The sequence below is a fragment of the Argopecten irradians genome, chromosome 12, assembly GCF_041381155.1.
Source record: "Argopecten irradians isolate NY chromosome 12, Ai_NY, whole genome shotgun sequence".
NCBI classification, from domain to species: Eukaryota; Metazoa; Mollusca; class Bivalvia; order Pectinida; family Pectinidae; genus Argopecten; species Argopecten irradians.
This window is the reverse complement of record NC_091145.1, coordinates 32,313,108-32,327,295: the sequence shown is the minus strand read 5'-3', so window position 1 is coordinate 32,327,295 and position 14,188 is coordinate 32,313,108. Positions and strand designations below refer to the sequence as shown.

Genomic DNA, 14,188 nt, shown 5'->3' with positions numbered 1-14,188 from the left:
TGCTTCAGCTAAAAATCTTTTTATATACTCACTTACTGCCCCCCTGCTTGTTTGGTACGCAATTAATTTAGTCTTATCGGGCCCTATTTGTGTTAATGTGGCTACCTTATCTATAGCACTGAGCCATTCTCTACATTTTTTTGTATCCCCATCATAAGGAGGTATAGAACCAACAACCCCTTGGACATTGATTGCTGACGTTAACCCGGTAAGTTGTTGTCCTAAGTTGCCAAATAGAAGCCCTACATTTTCGGCCATGTTACATTCTTGTCACTCACCTTTTATGCCCATTTCTTGCGCTCCGTGTCAAAGTTCGTCATCCTGGTCTTCAAAGGCACCAGAAAAGTCCCCATGTTATAAAACATAACTCTGGGTCTTTTTGTAAAGTTGATAATTTATTCCTGGGTTCATGATCGTATAGTGTTTATAAAATATTCATTCTCTCACTGTCTTTGGTATATCCAATTTCCTCCTTGCTATATTAAATTCATTCTCCGGACTCTTCTTGATGGTCTCTCTCTCGTCTCTGTCCGGTCTCTCTCTCCTCTCTGTCCGGTCTCTCTCTCCTCTCTGTCCGGTCTCTCTCGTCTCTGTCCGGTCTCTCTCTTAACCCCCGCACCTCTATTTATCCCCAAACTTCCTACGATTCTGAGAAGACTCCAGAACCCTTTTACCTTATTTGGGCCCATGTCCAGTATAAACCGCTTGACCAGCGTTTTACTCCTACCACTAAGTCTAGGCTCTTTACGTAGGTAACGGTATCTAATTAACAATATATGTGTACTTTTAATTAGCTTCGGACATGTATTGAACCCCATTACTCATAATGACCTCTCGCTATGTGTACTACATCTGTAATGTCTACACCTCCCCTGATGATATATATACTAGTTACAACTTCCCTCTGTATAATTATCTATCAATATATGTTATTACATATTTAAGACCTTTTTGTAACAAAATGCCACACCGGTACAGACCTTCAGCCATATTAGCAGAAATTGTGAAAAGATCGTCCGTATCCTAGATATATGGTTAATACGTTCATATTTAATACCATCACATATTCCTTTTTTCTTTGTGGAAAACATATCTTTAAATGCGAAAGATTGCAGTCTTACCCTGTACACATAATTGATAACAGTGACGGTGAGATTTTAATAGCAAATACTACGTATATAACCCACAAGTCAAGAAAAAATATATAATGTATTTTATTACTTCCACACACATGCACAATTCTGTGGCATTTGAAAACTACAGTTTTGTAAGATATAGCCGTTTCGTTACCGGGGAAAATACAATCGGTGTAACAACTGTATTGACTGACTTAAAGATAGAGTTTGTAGCCATAATTTTTACAGATTCTGAAAACGTCACCAGAAAAATATGCATGCAAAAGACGTATAAACAAAACATGTGTACATCGTATATTACCTTGATTTTTCACATTACCGTCTATTTCAGGATGATCGCTATTTTTTTGACCGATAATGAGTCTTAATCTAGACAATTTTACTCATTGATCCATAACAAAAGTGGAAATCCTTTTTACATATTATAGGGATATTAATCATCTAATTCCATATTGACCCTATTATTAGGCCAGGGTCTGTGGTTTTGGCCCGATGCCATCAAATTTTCAAAACTGTTACTTTGTGATTAATTTGCTGTATTTTAAATGTTAAGCAAAAAAATGGCCAAAATTGTCAAAATTTCCACATTTTCATAATTAATACATCTTTCGAATGGTTAGTACTAACTATGGCAACCGAAAGTGTACACGTAGAAAACTATCATTTATTAGATATGTCAAATCCACCAATTTAGATACTAAACAACAGTTTTGGAAATTTGACGGATTTGGGGCCAAAAAGGGTCCAAACCATACGTAGTCCTTTAGTGGAGATTTATTATCTATATTCTATATTCGCGTTTCCACTCAAATCTTCTTCTTATCACCAGTCAAATAGAACAATTATAGCTCAAAGTATAAGAGGAATTCGTGAAGCACGAATTTCAACCTACACGATTATAACTCGTATAATAAAACGCTTATTAAACGCAAAACATTTATACAGCGAATTTAGGAGAACATTAAATGGAAAGAAGCTAGGTGACAAAGACTTTTAATCTGTAACTGCTCGAAACAATTATTCATTTTCTCTCTATAATCATCAGTAATACTGACCTCAATCCAGATTTGATATTTAGATGCAACTGAATCCATAACTTAATAAGTATGTGAAAAAGAGGACAGATATGGCCTGTTACTTACACGAGTCTTTTCGCCATTTCAGTTAAAAACGAGAAAATCAAGTCTTCGCGATTTTGAATTTTTGCGATTTGGATTTCAGGGTATATTTAACTATTTCACTATATTTCACGGATCAATTTTTTTTTCGAACACAGCAATATTCCGAGAAATAGCGAAAATATTCCCATGAAAATAACCAGTTATGGTACTTTAGATAAATAAAAAAAATCGTTTAAATCGCGCATTTCAAACACATTCAGTACGTGTTTATATAATCAGAAGACGGGACAATTCGGTGAGGCTAATTCTGTTACATAACCACAAAGCAAAATATGACATAAATGTATTGTTCTACATTCCTTATGAAATATATAACAAGAAATATTGACAAATTTCACGACCTTGTTAAGTATTTTAATTGATACCGATGAAATTCTAAATCGTTTATAAATACGATTAAGCAGGTATACTCCAAGTCAAAGTCAAGCACGTTAAACAAAAGCAATACATAACCACTGAGATGATAAACTATTTTTAGACAAGAACATGCATCTAATAAGATTAACACACTACTGTAAAAGCGATTTGAGTTCTAGACAAAAAATTCTTTACTGCACTGGCAAGGGCCAGGGTTCGGCATATAAGACATCCGACCTTTCATATATATGTTTTAAAATGGGGTAAATACGTTCACAATATATCATATATGTGCCTATAAAATAAATAAATAGAAACCAAAACAATGACTCGAAATTAGTTTATTTGTACAATAGGATTGTCAAACCCCGCACTGCTGCATTTTTGCTACATACGAGGTGTATACAAGTCAAGATAAAGAACAAATATCATCATTATTATTGGCACAGATAAGGAATCCATAATCCTGAGATAACTATCGCTGTCGTTTCATTCACCCCTGGAATACGCCATATAAAAACTGAAGGCTCTTTGTGCGACAAGTAGTTTGATACTTAGATGTGTATCAAAATAACAACGGTAGACTGTAGTTGAGTGTGAGCTTTGAAGTTGGGCGTCTCTGTAGTATTTAAAGGGCGCCTCTGTAAGTCTAGGATTGGTCAGTCTTTTTCTCCTGAATGGCCTTCAGTTTTGCTCGTACATATTCCAGAGATTGATATAACGACAGTGATAGTAACACTTGGAATATCGAAGAAGCATTAAACCTTTTAAGGTAGCTTCCTCTGATATTGGTGAAAAGAAACCAAAGTTTGTTGTAATTCCGTGATTATGCGTCATTGTCATAGGCAGTCGTATAGCTCGTATCTAAAACGGCGTTTACCGACATTTCTGCCTTTTTCAAATATCACTGGTATACCTTATGATTGCTACGAAAACCAGACATGTTACACAATAACACAATCAATGCGTCAGCATTTGACCGAAGCTACATGTCAGTCTTTCCTGTGTTAGAGGGTTAAATACACATGTAGGAAAGCGAATGTTTCAACAAAGAAAGAACCATTTTTTTGTAAAACACAAGTGGATTTGGTCTCTAAACTAGCTGAAACACTTGAACCATATTCCTTAGGTCTAAATCTTCACTTGTGATCAGTACTTGATCATCCAGCAAAGAAATCGCCCTAGGGCATTTGATTCCATCTGATGACGTCAGCAGTTCCCTGACGTTGGTTCCGTCCCCGGACATCTGTATAACGTTGTGAGATCTTGAGGCGCATACATATATATTTCCTTCCCTGTCGACGTCTATACCTTTCGCACCCTTCACGATTCCAACCCTCAAAATGTCTGTATGCATTCCGTCAGACAGTCGGATGACGGCGACATCGTCAGACGAAGCTGTATCGATGCTGGCAAAGACATGTCCATTTAAGTTGTCATAAGCGATATGCAAACATCTTGATGCAACAGGATGAAGCTTTGTAGCTATACCTTTGTCTCTTGGCACAGTATAAATGGACGTTGCTGTGCCGACAACAAACGTGTTGTTGAGAAATGAAATACCATAAACAAAAGAGTTTTCAGCAACATTTTGGAGCTCTATTTTGGATACGAGAGTCAATGTATTATCATGAACTCGGACAATACATATCGTTTGATCTTTTAATAGCGTTACTGCTACGGTAGAATTATCAATACGACAAAGATCACAAGATGGCTCAACCAGGTTAACCTCGTATTGAAATTCACCGTTGTCTGTGAAAAGTTTTACTTTGTCATTTTGATAATCCCCAACAACAATTCGTCCGTTTGACAGCAAAACTATTCCTAACGCAATGCAGTCCCGCTCGTCTGAGGGAACTTTGATACTGAACTTTCTCGTTATCTTCAGCTGTCGTTTAGACAATGGGGTAAACCATGGTGTGTCTGGGAGTCTTCTTTGTTGTTGATCAACAATAATGCCACCCATGGTAAGACTGAAATCGGTGTTAATGGCGAGTATTTCAGGATTATACTCATGTTTCAGACTGGTAGACCTTGATGACTTTCCCAATTCCTGTATCAGTCCCTTACAAGACTCGACCTCCGCCTGACCTCTTTGGAACAGTCTAATCGTCTCCACGGCGTCCTCTTTAAGTGCGGTATCCCGTGATAACGTCAGCGTCTTCAGCATTGCCACCATCAGCCACTCACACTTCTGTCTAGATATATCCAGGTTTTCTCTCTCCTCTTTGAATGACGCAGTCAGTTTATCTGTAAGCTCCTTCTGAAGTGTATCCAACCTACCATTAATCATTGTACGCAGGTCTGATAAGCTTTGTAACGCGGTGACTTTGCTTTCTGTCATGGACTCTAGCTGTTCCTTAGCGTCTTTTTTCAGTATCTCCATGGCGTGTACGCATTTTCGGAGTTCTCCAAGTAGACTGTCGATCCTTCCGCTTGTCAGCTTGTCCCGGAAGTCATCTGCAGATGTAACCACCTCACACTTCCGGTGATCGACGATGATACACTTGTGACAGCCAAGGTGCTGATGATCGCCACAATAGTAATCCAATTTCTCTTTATGCTTTCCACACTTTGTAGACGACATCTTCCGTCGGATTGCAGCTGACTTATTCCATTCCGTGATATTCTCAGGTTCACAATTTCTATGGACCAAATCATGTAGACTAGTTTTGCAGTCTGCACAGAAGTAGGATTGATTATGATCGCACCAAAACTTTGCCATCACTTTCATGTTTCCTTTCGATTCACAGGACGTACATGGCATTATCAGGGAATCCGTATTTTGTAAATGTTTGATCATTTCGACTGCCAGGTTATTGGTAGGAAACTGTTCTGCCCATCCTTCTTTGTCTTCTGACTGATTCAGCGGTTCTGTGATCTTACGGCAAACAGGACAGGAGAAAGAGGACGACAACGCCATCTTACCTGACAGCTCCTTGGTGATGTAGCTGCCAAGACATTCCTGGCAGAATGAATGTAGACAGGGGAGAGACTTTGGATGTTGAAGCTGTTCCAGACAAATAGGACACTCCAGGACTAGAGCGTCGAGAGACTGACTTCTAGGGACATTAGCCGACGGGTTTTCTTGACTATCGCCCTCCGCCATATTAATGGCGGTGTCGGTGTTTTCTGAAACAACAAAAATAACTCAGTATTACAAATGCAATTTTTGATTCCTTTAAGCATTGAGCTGCTTTCAGTTGACAATTATGGGAGTACTTCATGTTAAATTTGCCCCTGTCTATTTGGCATTGATACTTCTATAAATGCTAACTGAATGCGGTTCAATATTCAACATTTGAAAACACTATTAAGTTTTATGATAAATTAATATAATAGGATAAGATATTTTGCATCTTTAATGAATAAATAATTCGTTATCGTCAAGGATTGAACAGCCATGTAAACTGCCATTTTCTGTGATCACTGGCATGACATTTGTCACGTCACAATTATAATGATGTCATAATAAGCAGACGGTACTTCATGCACTGGTGAATGCCAACTGCGTTTGGTAAGGTACATAGTGGGATTGCACTGAAATTATCAATCTAAACGAAATCTGGCATAAGAATTGCAGTCTGCACGACAAAGTTTTAATGCTATAGGCCCGAAGCCCGATCAAAATTTTACAGGTCCGAAAATTTCAAGAAAAAATCCATGAAAGAAAAGTAGAAAAAAAGCTGAACACTGTATAGATGTTTCAGTTTTTAATGATTTTAGTATCTGGGGTATAAAAAGAGCATGTTATCAACCTCCCTCTCACTCATTTCATTATCAGATTCAGCGTGGTCACTCCCATAATCTGAATCAGAAGATGAATCGTAGCTTTTCTGGACATTTTGAAGAAGCTGAAAAAGAGAGTAATAAACAAATTAACAAATCAAATATAATATCAAGTTAAATATTTTGTTTGTTGTAAAGCAAAGTTATTTATTACAGTCGTGATATTTTTACAATCTATTTCTGATTTTTTTTTTAAATTCCTATTAAATATCTGTTCTTGTAGTGACAAATTATTTTTCCTGCACATCGTGTTGTAGAAACAAAAACTCTGGTGGGATTTAGCTAGTGCATGGGCTGTCCTAAACTTGATAACAAGTCTGTTATATATTCTGCTTTTTTACGCTTCATAAGGCAGTCCGCTGCCTGGCTTTTTTCCACTGTTTTTGGCCTCAGATATTTCAAAACATATTTTTTATGAATATTGGTGTTCTCACGCTGCTTTAAAGCAGTCAACTTAAAATTATTTGTCCCGACACAAAATGCGCCGGTCGTTTCATTTCCACGACAGCATTCACAAAACATGTCATCATTTTCATATTTTAACTAAGGCCTACCTTTATGCCATTCGTCGAGAATTTTGTGGACCCTTTTTTCTTCGTATTTTTTGTTGGAAGAAACTGTAGGTTGGCTTTCCGTTTCGATTCTAAGATTCTTTTCAGGTTTTGCCCCATAAATATATCGAAGCATGATGGCCATTTCGAAGCCAACCGGAAATGTGTATTAGAGTTACATCCCTTTAACCGGAAAATGAACTGTATGTCTTCGATTACTAATCTAAACGCGATGTTTCGACATGCAATGACTTCGTATTCCAGTTTAATCATTTTATCTCAATGAAAGAGTTCAGTTTCATGTTTAAAATAGATGTACTATTAACTGATTGATAAATTCTTTGTATAAAGGACCTCTTTCACGAACAATGGGAATTTGCCCACGAACCAATTTTATTAAAACTAAATGTTACATGTAGCAACATTAATGCAAACCCTTGAAATACGTTTAAAAAATTCAAAAGGTCCCAGGGGCCTGTGCTGTGGCCAAATTAATGTTGCCAAGTAGAGGTGTATGACAGGGTTCCCTTTTTGATCCAAAAAGGTATCAAAATAATGTTTTATGTCATAAAACTGTATTATTTTCTGAAGAGTATAAATAATTACATATTATGATCACAAATATGTAGGCAAAATGTGACAAATAAAATTTTGGCTACATTTTAAAGACAGAAAATATCGAAATTTTGGGTGTTATTTTCGGCCATGTCAATTATTAACAATGGTGATTCACCCACTTCCAGTTTGAGTGCACCAAAAATATTTTCTAAAAAGTTGGCTCATTACCTGAAGTAAATATTGTGAAAATTTCAGAAAAATTGTGGACCGGTAAATTTGTCGTTTAAAGGTTATAATATAGCAAGGTCTATTTTTAGTAACGTTACATAATGCTATGAATATGCTTATTTTGGATCATTAATCACGAATCTAACGGTGTCAACATTAATGTATAATCCAATACTCATCTGTAACGCTTGATATGATTTCAAATTGATTTATTTAGTGATACTTTGTAGAAAAAATGAAGTATTACATAATCAAAATTACAAAACATTTGGGTGTTTTATGACCACAATAAGCTGTTTTGCATTTGAAGTAGCTTCACTAATATGTCCTGTTCTAATGATTTATTTTGTAATTATAGAGCATATTTACAGTGAAGAGAGTGATTAAAATGGGATTCTGTAACTGTGTGGTTTGAGAGGGAAGAGTTACCAGGTTACATGGTTCATGTTACGAACCTACAGTAGTTCAATTATTTGCAGGGCTAACACTTCTGATTAACATTTATGTTGATTCATGCTAACAAATAAATCTCATCACTTTTACATATCATATTGATTTAGATTTTAAGTTTAATTTGGTTGTGAAACTCATTTATGTATCATTTCAGATTTAGATACATTAATGGCAAATACTTCTTTAATCCTGCAAAATAACTAACTGAATGTAACAGTTTTAATAATGAAAATAGACGTTATCTGTAAGTAGATCATCAAAACTTGATTTATCTTTATTGTCAATAATCATATTTGAATTCCATGTTAGTATTATTATATAATTAGAAAATTAAACAGCTTTACTGAGTATTAGTCACAAAAAAAAGCTTCGATCACAGTACATGTACATAGTGTATATCCCCGTGGTAAAGAGTGTGTGGCGATGAAACTGTTTTATTCCATACTATATAAACTGACTTTGAATTTAGAATTATATGAGTTTTATAAGTAATTCTGAAGTTATCCTTATGGACAAAAACATCTCTAAAATGTTAATTGGCGGATATGGTATTAATCGTACAGAGATAATGGAGAAAAAGTCAAACAGGAAATGAGAGTGTCTGATCAAACTGGAAATCATTTAAATGCAGTGTATTACATATACTGTATGTTACTTAGCTTTGTGTCACGTATAAATTAATTTATTTGGATGCCCCTGACATGTATAATTCATGTTGTGATAACCAAATTTCTTATAAAATAAAAATTTATTACCTGAAATGATAAACATTATGCTATTTTGATTAATAGTATGATGTGTTTACGATACACAAACCTAATTATGAAAAATAAAACTGTGGACCTCAAAAACTTTTGACTGTTTCAATAACCATAAAAGATGCTGTTATTTTATTAACTGAAAAAAATCTTTATTGAATTCATGAAAATTCTGAAGAAAATTCAAAAACTCGAAATCAAACTTCAGTTGATTGATCACAAAATGTTCTGAACAATCTAAATATTAAACGGCTTAGAAATACTTAATATAGTAAAATTAATACAATTTTGAACGAAAAAAAAATCATGTATCAATTTGTCTGGGTTTTTTTTTAAACAAAAACTTGTAATGGTGTGATTTGATGCCATTGCCAATACTTTGAAAGCACAATATTTTGAGAAACAACAACATTATACATATATGTACTAATATACTGGATGTGTGGAAATTGGTAAAAGCTTGATTCTCTTAAATAATAATCTACTCCCACCCATTTTTTTCTAGATTTTGTTATTATTTTACTTTATATGCTTTTCAGCTGTAAATAAAAAGAATATTTCTGGGAATGCAGTTGCAATCATCATCTAGCTTTAAAAGTGAACGATAATGCCCTAAAAATTTCGAAATACTTTGTTATTGTGATTCAATATTTTGATTATTCTACAATATATAGGTTATGAAATCATATATTACTTTACATTTAATGTAATTAACGAGTATTAAATAAAATAAGAAATTAGTTTCTTTGTTTTCTCAATTTTATGAATGAAAAGGGTCGTGGTGCGACCGTGGTGTAATACTGCTAAAATAGACATTGTCTCACTAAGACTTTTAAACGACACATTTACCGGTCCACAATTTTTCTGAAATTTTCACAATATTTACTTCAGGTAATGAGCCAACTTTTTAGAAAATATTTTTGGTGCACTCAAACTGGAAGTGGGTGAATCACCATTGTTAATAATTGACATGGCCGAAAATAACACCCAAAATTTCGATATTTTCTGTCTTTAAAATGTAGCCAAAATGTTATTTGTCACATTTTGCCTACATATTTGTGATCATAATATGTAATTATTTATACTCTTCAGAAAATAATACAGCTTTATGACATAAAACATTATTTTGATATCTTTTTGGATCAAAAAGGGAACCCTGTCATACACCTCTACTTGGCAATATTAATTTGGCCACAGCACAGGCCCCTGGGACCTTTTGAATTTTTTAAACGTATTTCAAGTGTTTGCTTTAATGTTGCTACATGTAACATTTAGTTTTAATAAAATTGGTTCGTGGGCAAATTTCCATTGTTCGTGAAAGAGGTCCTTTCATAGGTCCGTCGGGCCTGTGGGTTTGTGGAAAACATAGGCCCGGCCTTATTTTTAAAGGCCCCGAGTCTCGGGCCTGTGGTTAACATCGCAGACTGGAATTGCCTAATGTCAAACGAATTAAAATATGTCAATGTTTATTTGTAGAGAAAAGTGTGTCAAATTAAGGTACAAGAGATTTAAGAGGGATTTTGGTGACCATCATTAGAAGGATGTTTTCTTCATTATTATTTTTTTTTCAATTTCTTAAGCGATGCATTATTCTTTATTTTTTCATTTTAAAGTGAATAGTCGGGCAAAGAAAACCAGTCTAAATGCGTTCATTGGCCTTCCAAACAAAAGTTCTCACATATTAATACGACGGTCAAGTTCTGCTTACATTTCCCAGTTCTGACCATTGAAATAAATAAAAGTTGAAGCATTGAAAGCGAGGCTGCGTGGAAATGTAACCACCGACATAGTCAGCCGGGAGGACGTCTTAGGATTCCTATACTTAAAATTAATTTCTTCGTACGCAGACAGATTTTGACGAGAGATATTCTATTTCTATTTCATAAGAAATTATACTGGATACATTCACACCATTTTTACCGACTTTAGCCATCCTTGCCCGACTGTTCACTTTAATTTCTAAAGCGATCCATTTGATAATTTACACAAGCTACATACATTTGGTTTTTTCTTTACCTATATAGCTACCTATTTGAGAAATGATAAATACTGATGAACAGAAAATTTTCTAGATAGACAAAACACTATATAGCTCGCTGTTGGACATCGTGTTAATGGATCGATCGGTTTCAAAATGTACTAGAAATTGTCTTTGGACAATTTAACGGGCGTTTCACCAACAAGAAATTATGGTCAATGTCATTCTAATTAACATATTTGGTAGCCCTTTATCTCGGCATGCTACAGATCCAATATCGGCTCTAGGCATTTTATAACTTGACAAGAAATAGTTTAAAAATGTAAGGTTTTAAAGGCCATGTGTGATCTTCAATGATGATTTAGGTCATTCATAATAAAAAAAACTTGGTAGCGCTTTAAATCAGCATGACGCATACCCAATATCAGGTAGCTAGAATTTCTAGACCTAGACAAGAAGTAGGATAAAGGTTTTAGTTGTTGTTTCGGCCCCTGTAACCTCGATGAAGGTCAATGTCATTCATATTGATAAACGTGAACGCCTTTTATATCAGAATGATACAGCCCTAATATTATGATGATATTATAATAATCTTGATGAAGGCCAATGTCATTAATTTTAATAAACATGGTAGTCCTTTATATTGACAAGTCACAGGCTCAATATAGCGTATCTAAACATTCCAGAACTTGACAAGAATCAAAATAGGCTTTTTGGTTATTGTAACCTTGAATTGAGGTCAAGGTCATTCATATTAGTAGATTTATAGCCCTTTATTTCAGCATACTATAGGTCCAATATTAGGTCTCTAGGCGTTTCAGAATTCAAAAGAAGTGGTTTCAAGAATTAAGTTTTTTAGCCGAGATCATGCATATTTTTAACAAACAATGTTAGCCATTTATCAAAGCATGTTACCTACCCAATAACAGGTCTCTATGCCTTCAAAAACTTTAATAGAAAAATGTATTTTAATGATTTCGAAAAAATGTGGTCTTGAACTTGGATCCTTATTTCCAACCAGGGGTTGACATTTTTACAAGAGATGTCATAACGGCCATAATGGATTCTTGACTAACATAAAAATGCTGTTGTCACACCTTCAATTCATGCCATTCAATATGGTGACACGTTCATTGCCATATCTCTCACCATTTGGAAGATCCGTTGTATACAGCACTGGGTGCAAAAGAATAATAAAAAAACAAGACAAAAACAATAGGTCTGTTCACCCATAGGCGATAAGTGAAAAGACCTAAATATGCATCAATAGAGCTTAAGGAGAGTCTACATTTTATATTTGAGAGAGATCCTTTGTTTTAGTGATTTCTTTGAAATAGCATAACAACCTTTAACTATCAAAATCCAAGATGGCTGCCTGTCCGCCATTTTGTTAACGGACCAGTTGCAAAACACAATATGAGTAACTAGAGCCAAGGGGAGTAATACTATGCAGTTTGAAAAAACATCCTACAGAACTTTCCGAGAAATAATGGTAACAAACTTCAATTCTCAAAATCCAAGACGGCGACCATATATATATATATACAATGTAATTTGAATGTCAATAAGCATGTTCATGATTGTGCAGGTGATCAATTTAATGTTATACCTTTATATCAATTACATTCTTCAGACTCTGTTTTGTTGGAAAACAAAGAAAATCAACTTATAAAAATATTAAAACCAACTCTCAATAGGCCATAATAGAAAATGGCGCAACTTCATATTATTGTTATGTAAACGTGTGTACCTTGTGACGTCACGCTATTTGTGACGTCATTAATTTGTTCTTTGAAAAATAAACATTTCTACTCCTGAAGAGCCATCATGAAATGGTGAATGTACAAGAGGAAAGTCGTTGACTTTTATTTTTTATATACAATGTAGTATATGTGCATTATGGGATGACTGTCTGCAAAACTCTGGTATCCATATAGACCATAGATTTCATAGGAAGATAGTTTAATGCTTATATTTACATCATTAATTCATTTAGGGGTCTCTGCAAAACATTGTATAAGTTAAGCCAGGAAACCCGTTTATGAAATGTCGAAATAGAATAGACTACTCCACAAGATGGAACAGCAATTTTGACGGTGATCTATTGACGTTATCATGTCAACATTTCTGACGTCATAATGGTCTCGTTTTAGGGGTCAATTATACCCCCATCAACTTGATGGAAGATGATGGGGGTATAATTTTTCTCTCGGAACGCGTTTCGACTTTACATCTCGTGACTACATTATGCAAATTATGTAATGTTGTGCTTGTGGGTAAACTCGAGAAGCGTTCTGAAGAACAAATGAACATGGCGGTGACGGTTAAAGTAAGTGAGCTACACGATGTTTAAATGGAGTTTCTACAAAGTACGGGTCATGACACCTCCAAAGAAGATTGTGGATGAACACAGTTATGGATACTGTTTACCACCACAACCGTAGATTTTGTGATTATGGCTTGGTTTTTGAGGTGCCCATTAGAGCCGAGACGACATGTCGACCGGACAGGGAAATGTCTACCTAGCATATTTTTCGTAAATTTCCCGATTCATCAAGCCATAACTTCGTCAATACTTGGCCAATTTTGTTCATCAAGCACTCAATGGAAAGATAAATTATTTCTCTTTAAGGTAAGATATCCGTCAATATTGTATAGAACCCATTTATTAAAATAATCACGGTTTTAAAAAAAATAGGTCCGTTTTTCTCGACCGCCGAGTTCATACCCTTGATACTATAATGTGTATATATATACTGTTAGTTTAAAAAAAATCGTGCCAGGTCCCTGTGTCACGGGCTGATAAAGGGTGCTCATGACATCTTATTTTACACAGCCTCATGATTCATGACACATGTGTCTTATTTACAAATGTAAATATCACACATACGCACACACACCCCATGTAAAATAACATAGTGAACGCTATTACATAAGTTCCAACATCATTGAGTTTCCCTGGAAATATTTACTTTCGTACTTTCGTTTTAGCCTTTATGAATGTCGTTGGTTTAGTCAGTATAATACCACGTCCAAGAAAGACAGGGCGTCTACAATTAGCCTCGTAAGAACACAAAATTGATTCATTGAATTTGTATAACAATTAAAAAAAGTGCTTTAGTGGTTATACTCACTGTCAGGCAATTAATCTTGACTCCAGTTCATCAACTTCTAGTTGTCTCCCTTGTCCCGGGAA

General features: G+C 35.1%; 1 protein-coding gene across 1 annotated transcript; it reads right to left on the bottom strand.

Annotated features, from left to right (window-relative positions):
- Positions 1-1,228: 1,228 nt before the first annotated feature.
- On the bottom strand, positions 1,229-14,188 carry LOC138304615 (E3 ubiquitin-protein ligase TRIM56-like). Its single transcript, XM_069244781.1, has 2 exons — positions 14,127-14,188; positions 1,229-5,809 (listed from the first exon to the last, which is right to left on the bottom strand). Exon 2 carries the CDS (start codon positions 5,784-5,786, stop codon positions 3,768-3,770), a length of 2,019 nt encoding a protein of 672 aa, XP_069100882.1. The 5' UTR covers positions 5,787-5,809; positions 14,127-14,188; the 3' UTR covers positions 1,229-3,767.

Excerpts from the sequence above, each read along its gene's own strand:
- LOC138304615 (XM_069244781.1), bottom strand. The coding sequence starts at position 5,786 with ATGGCGGAGGGCGATAGTCAAGAAAACCCGTCGGCTAATGTCCCTAGA.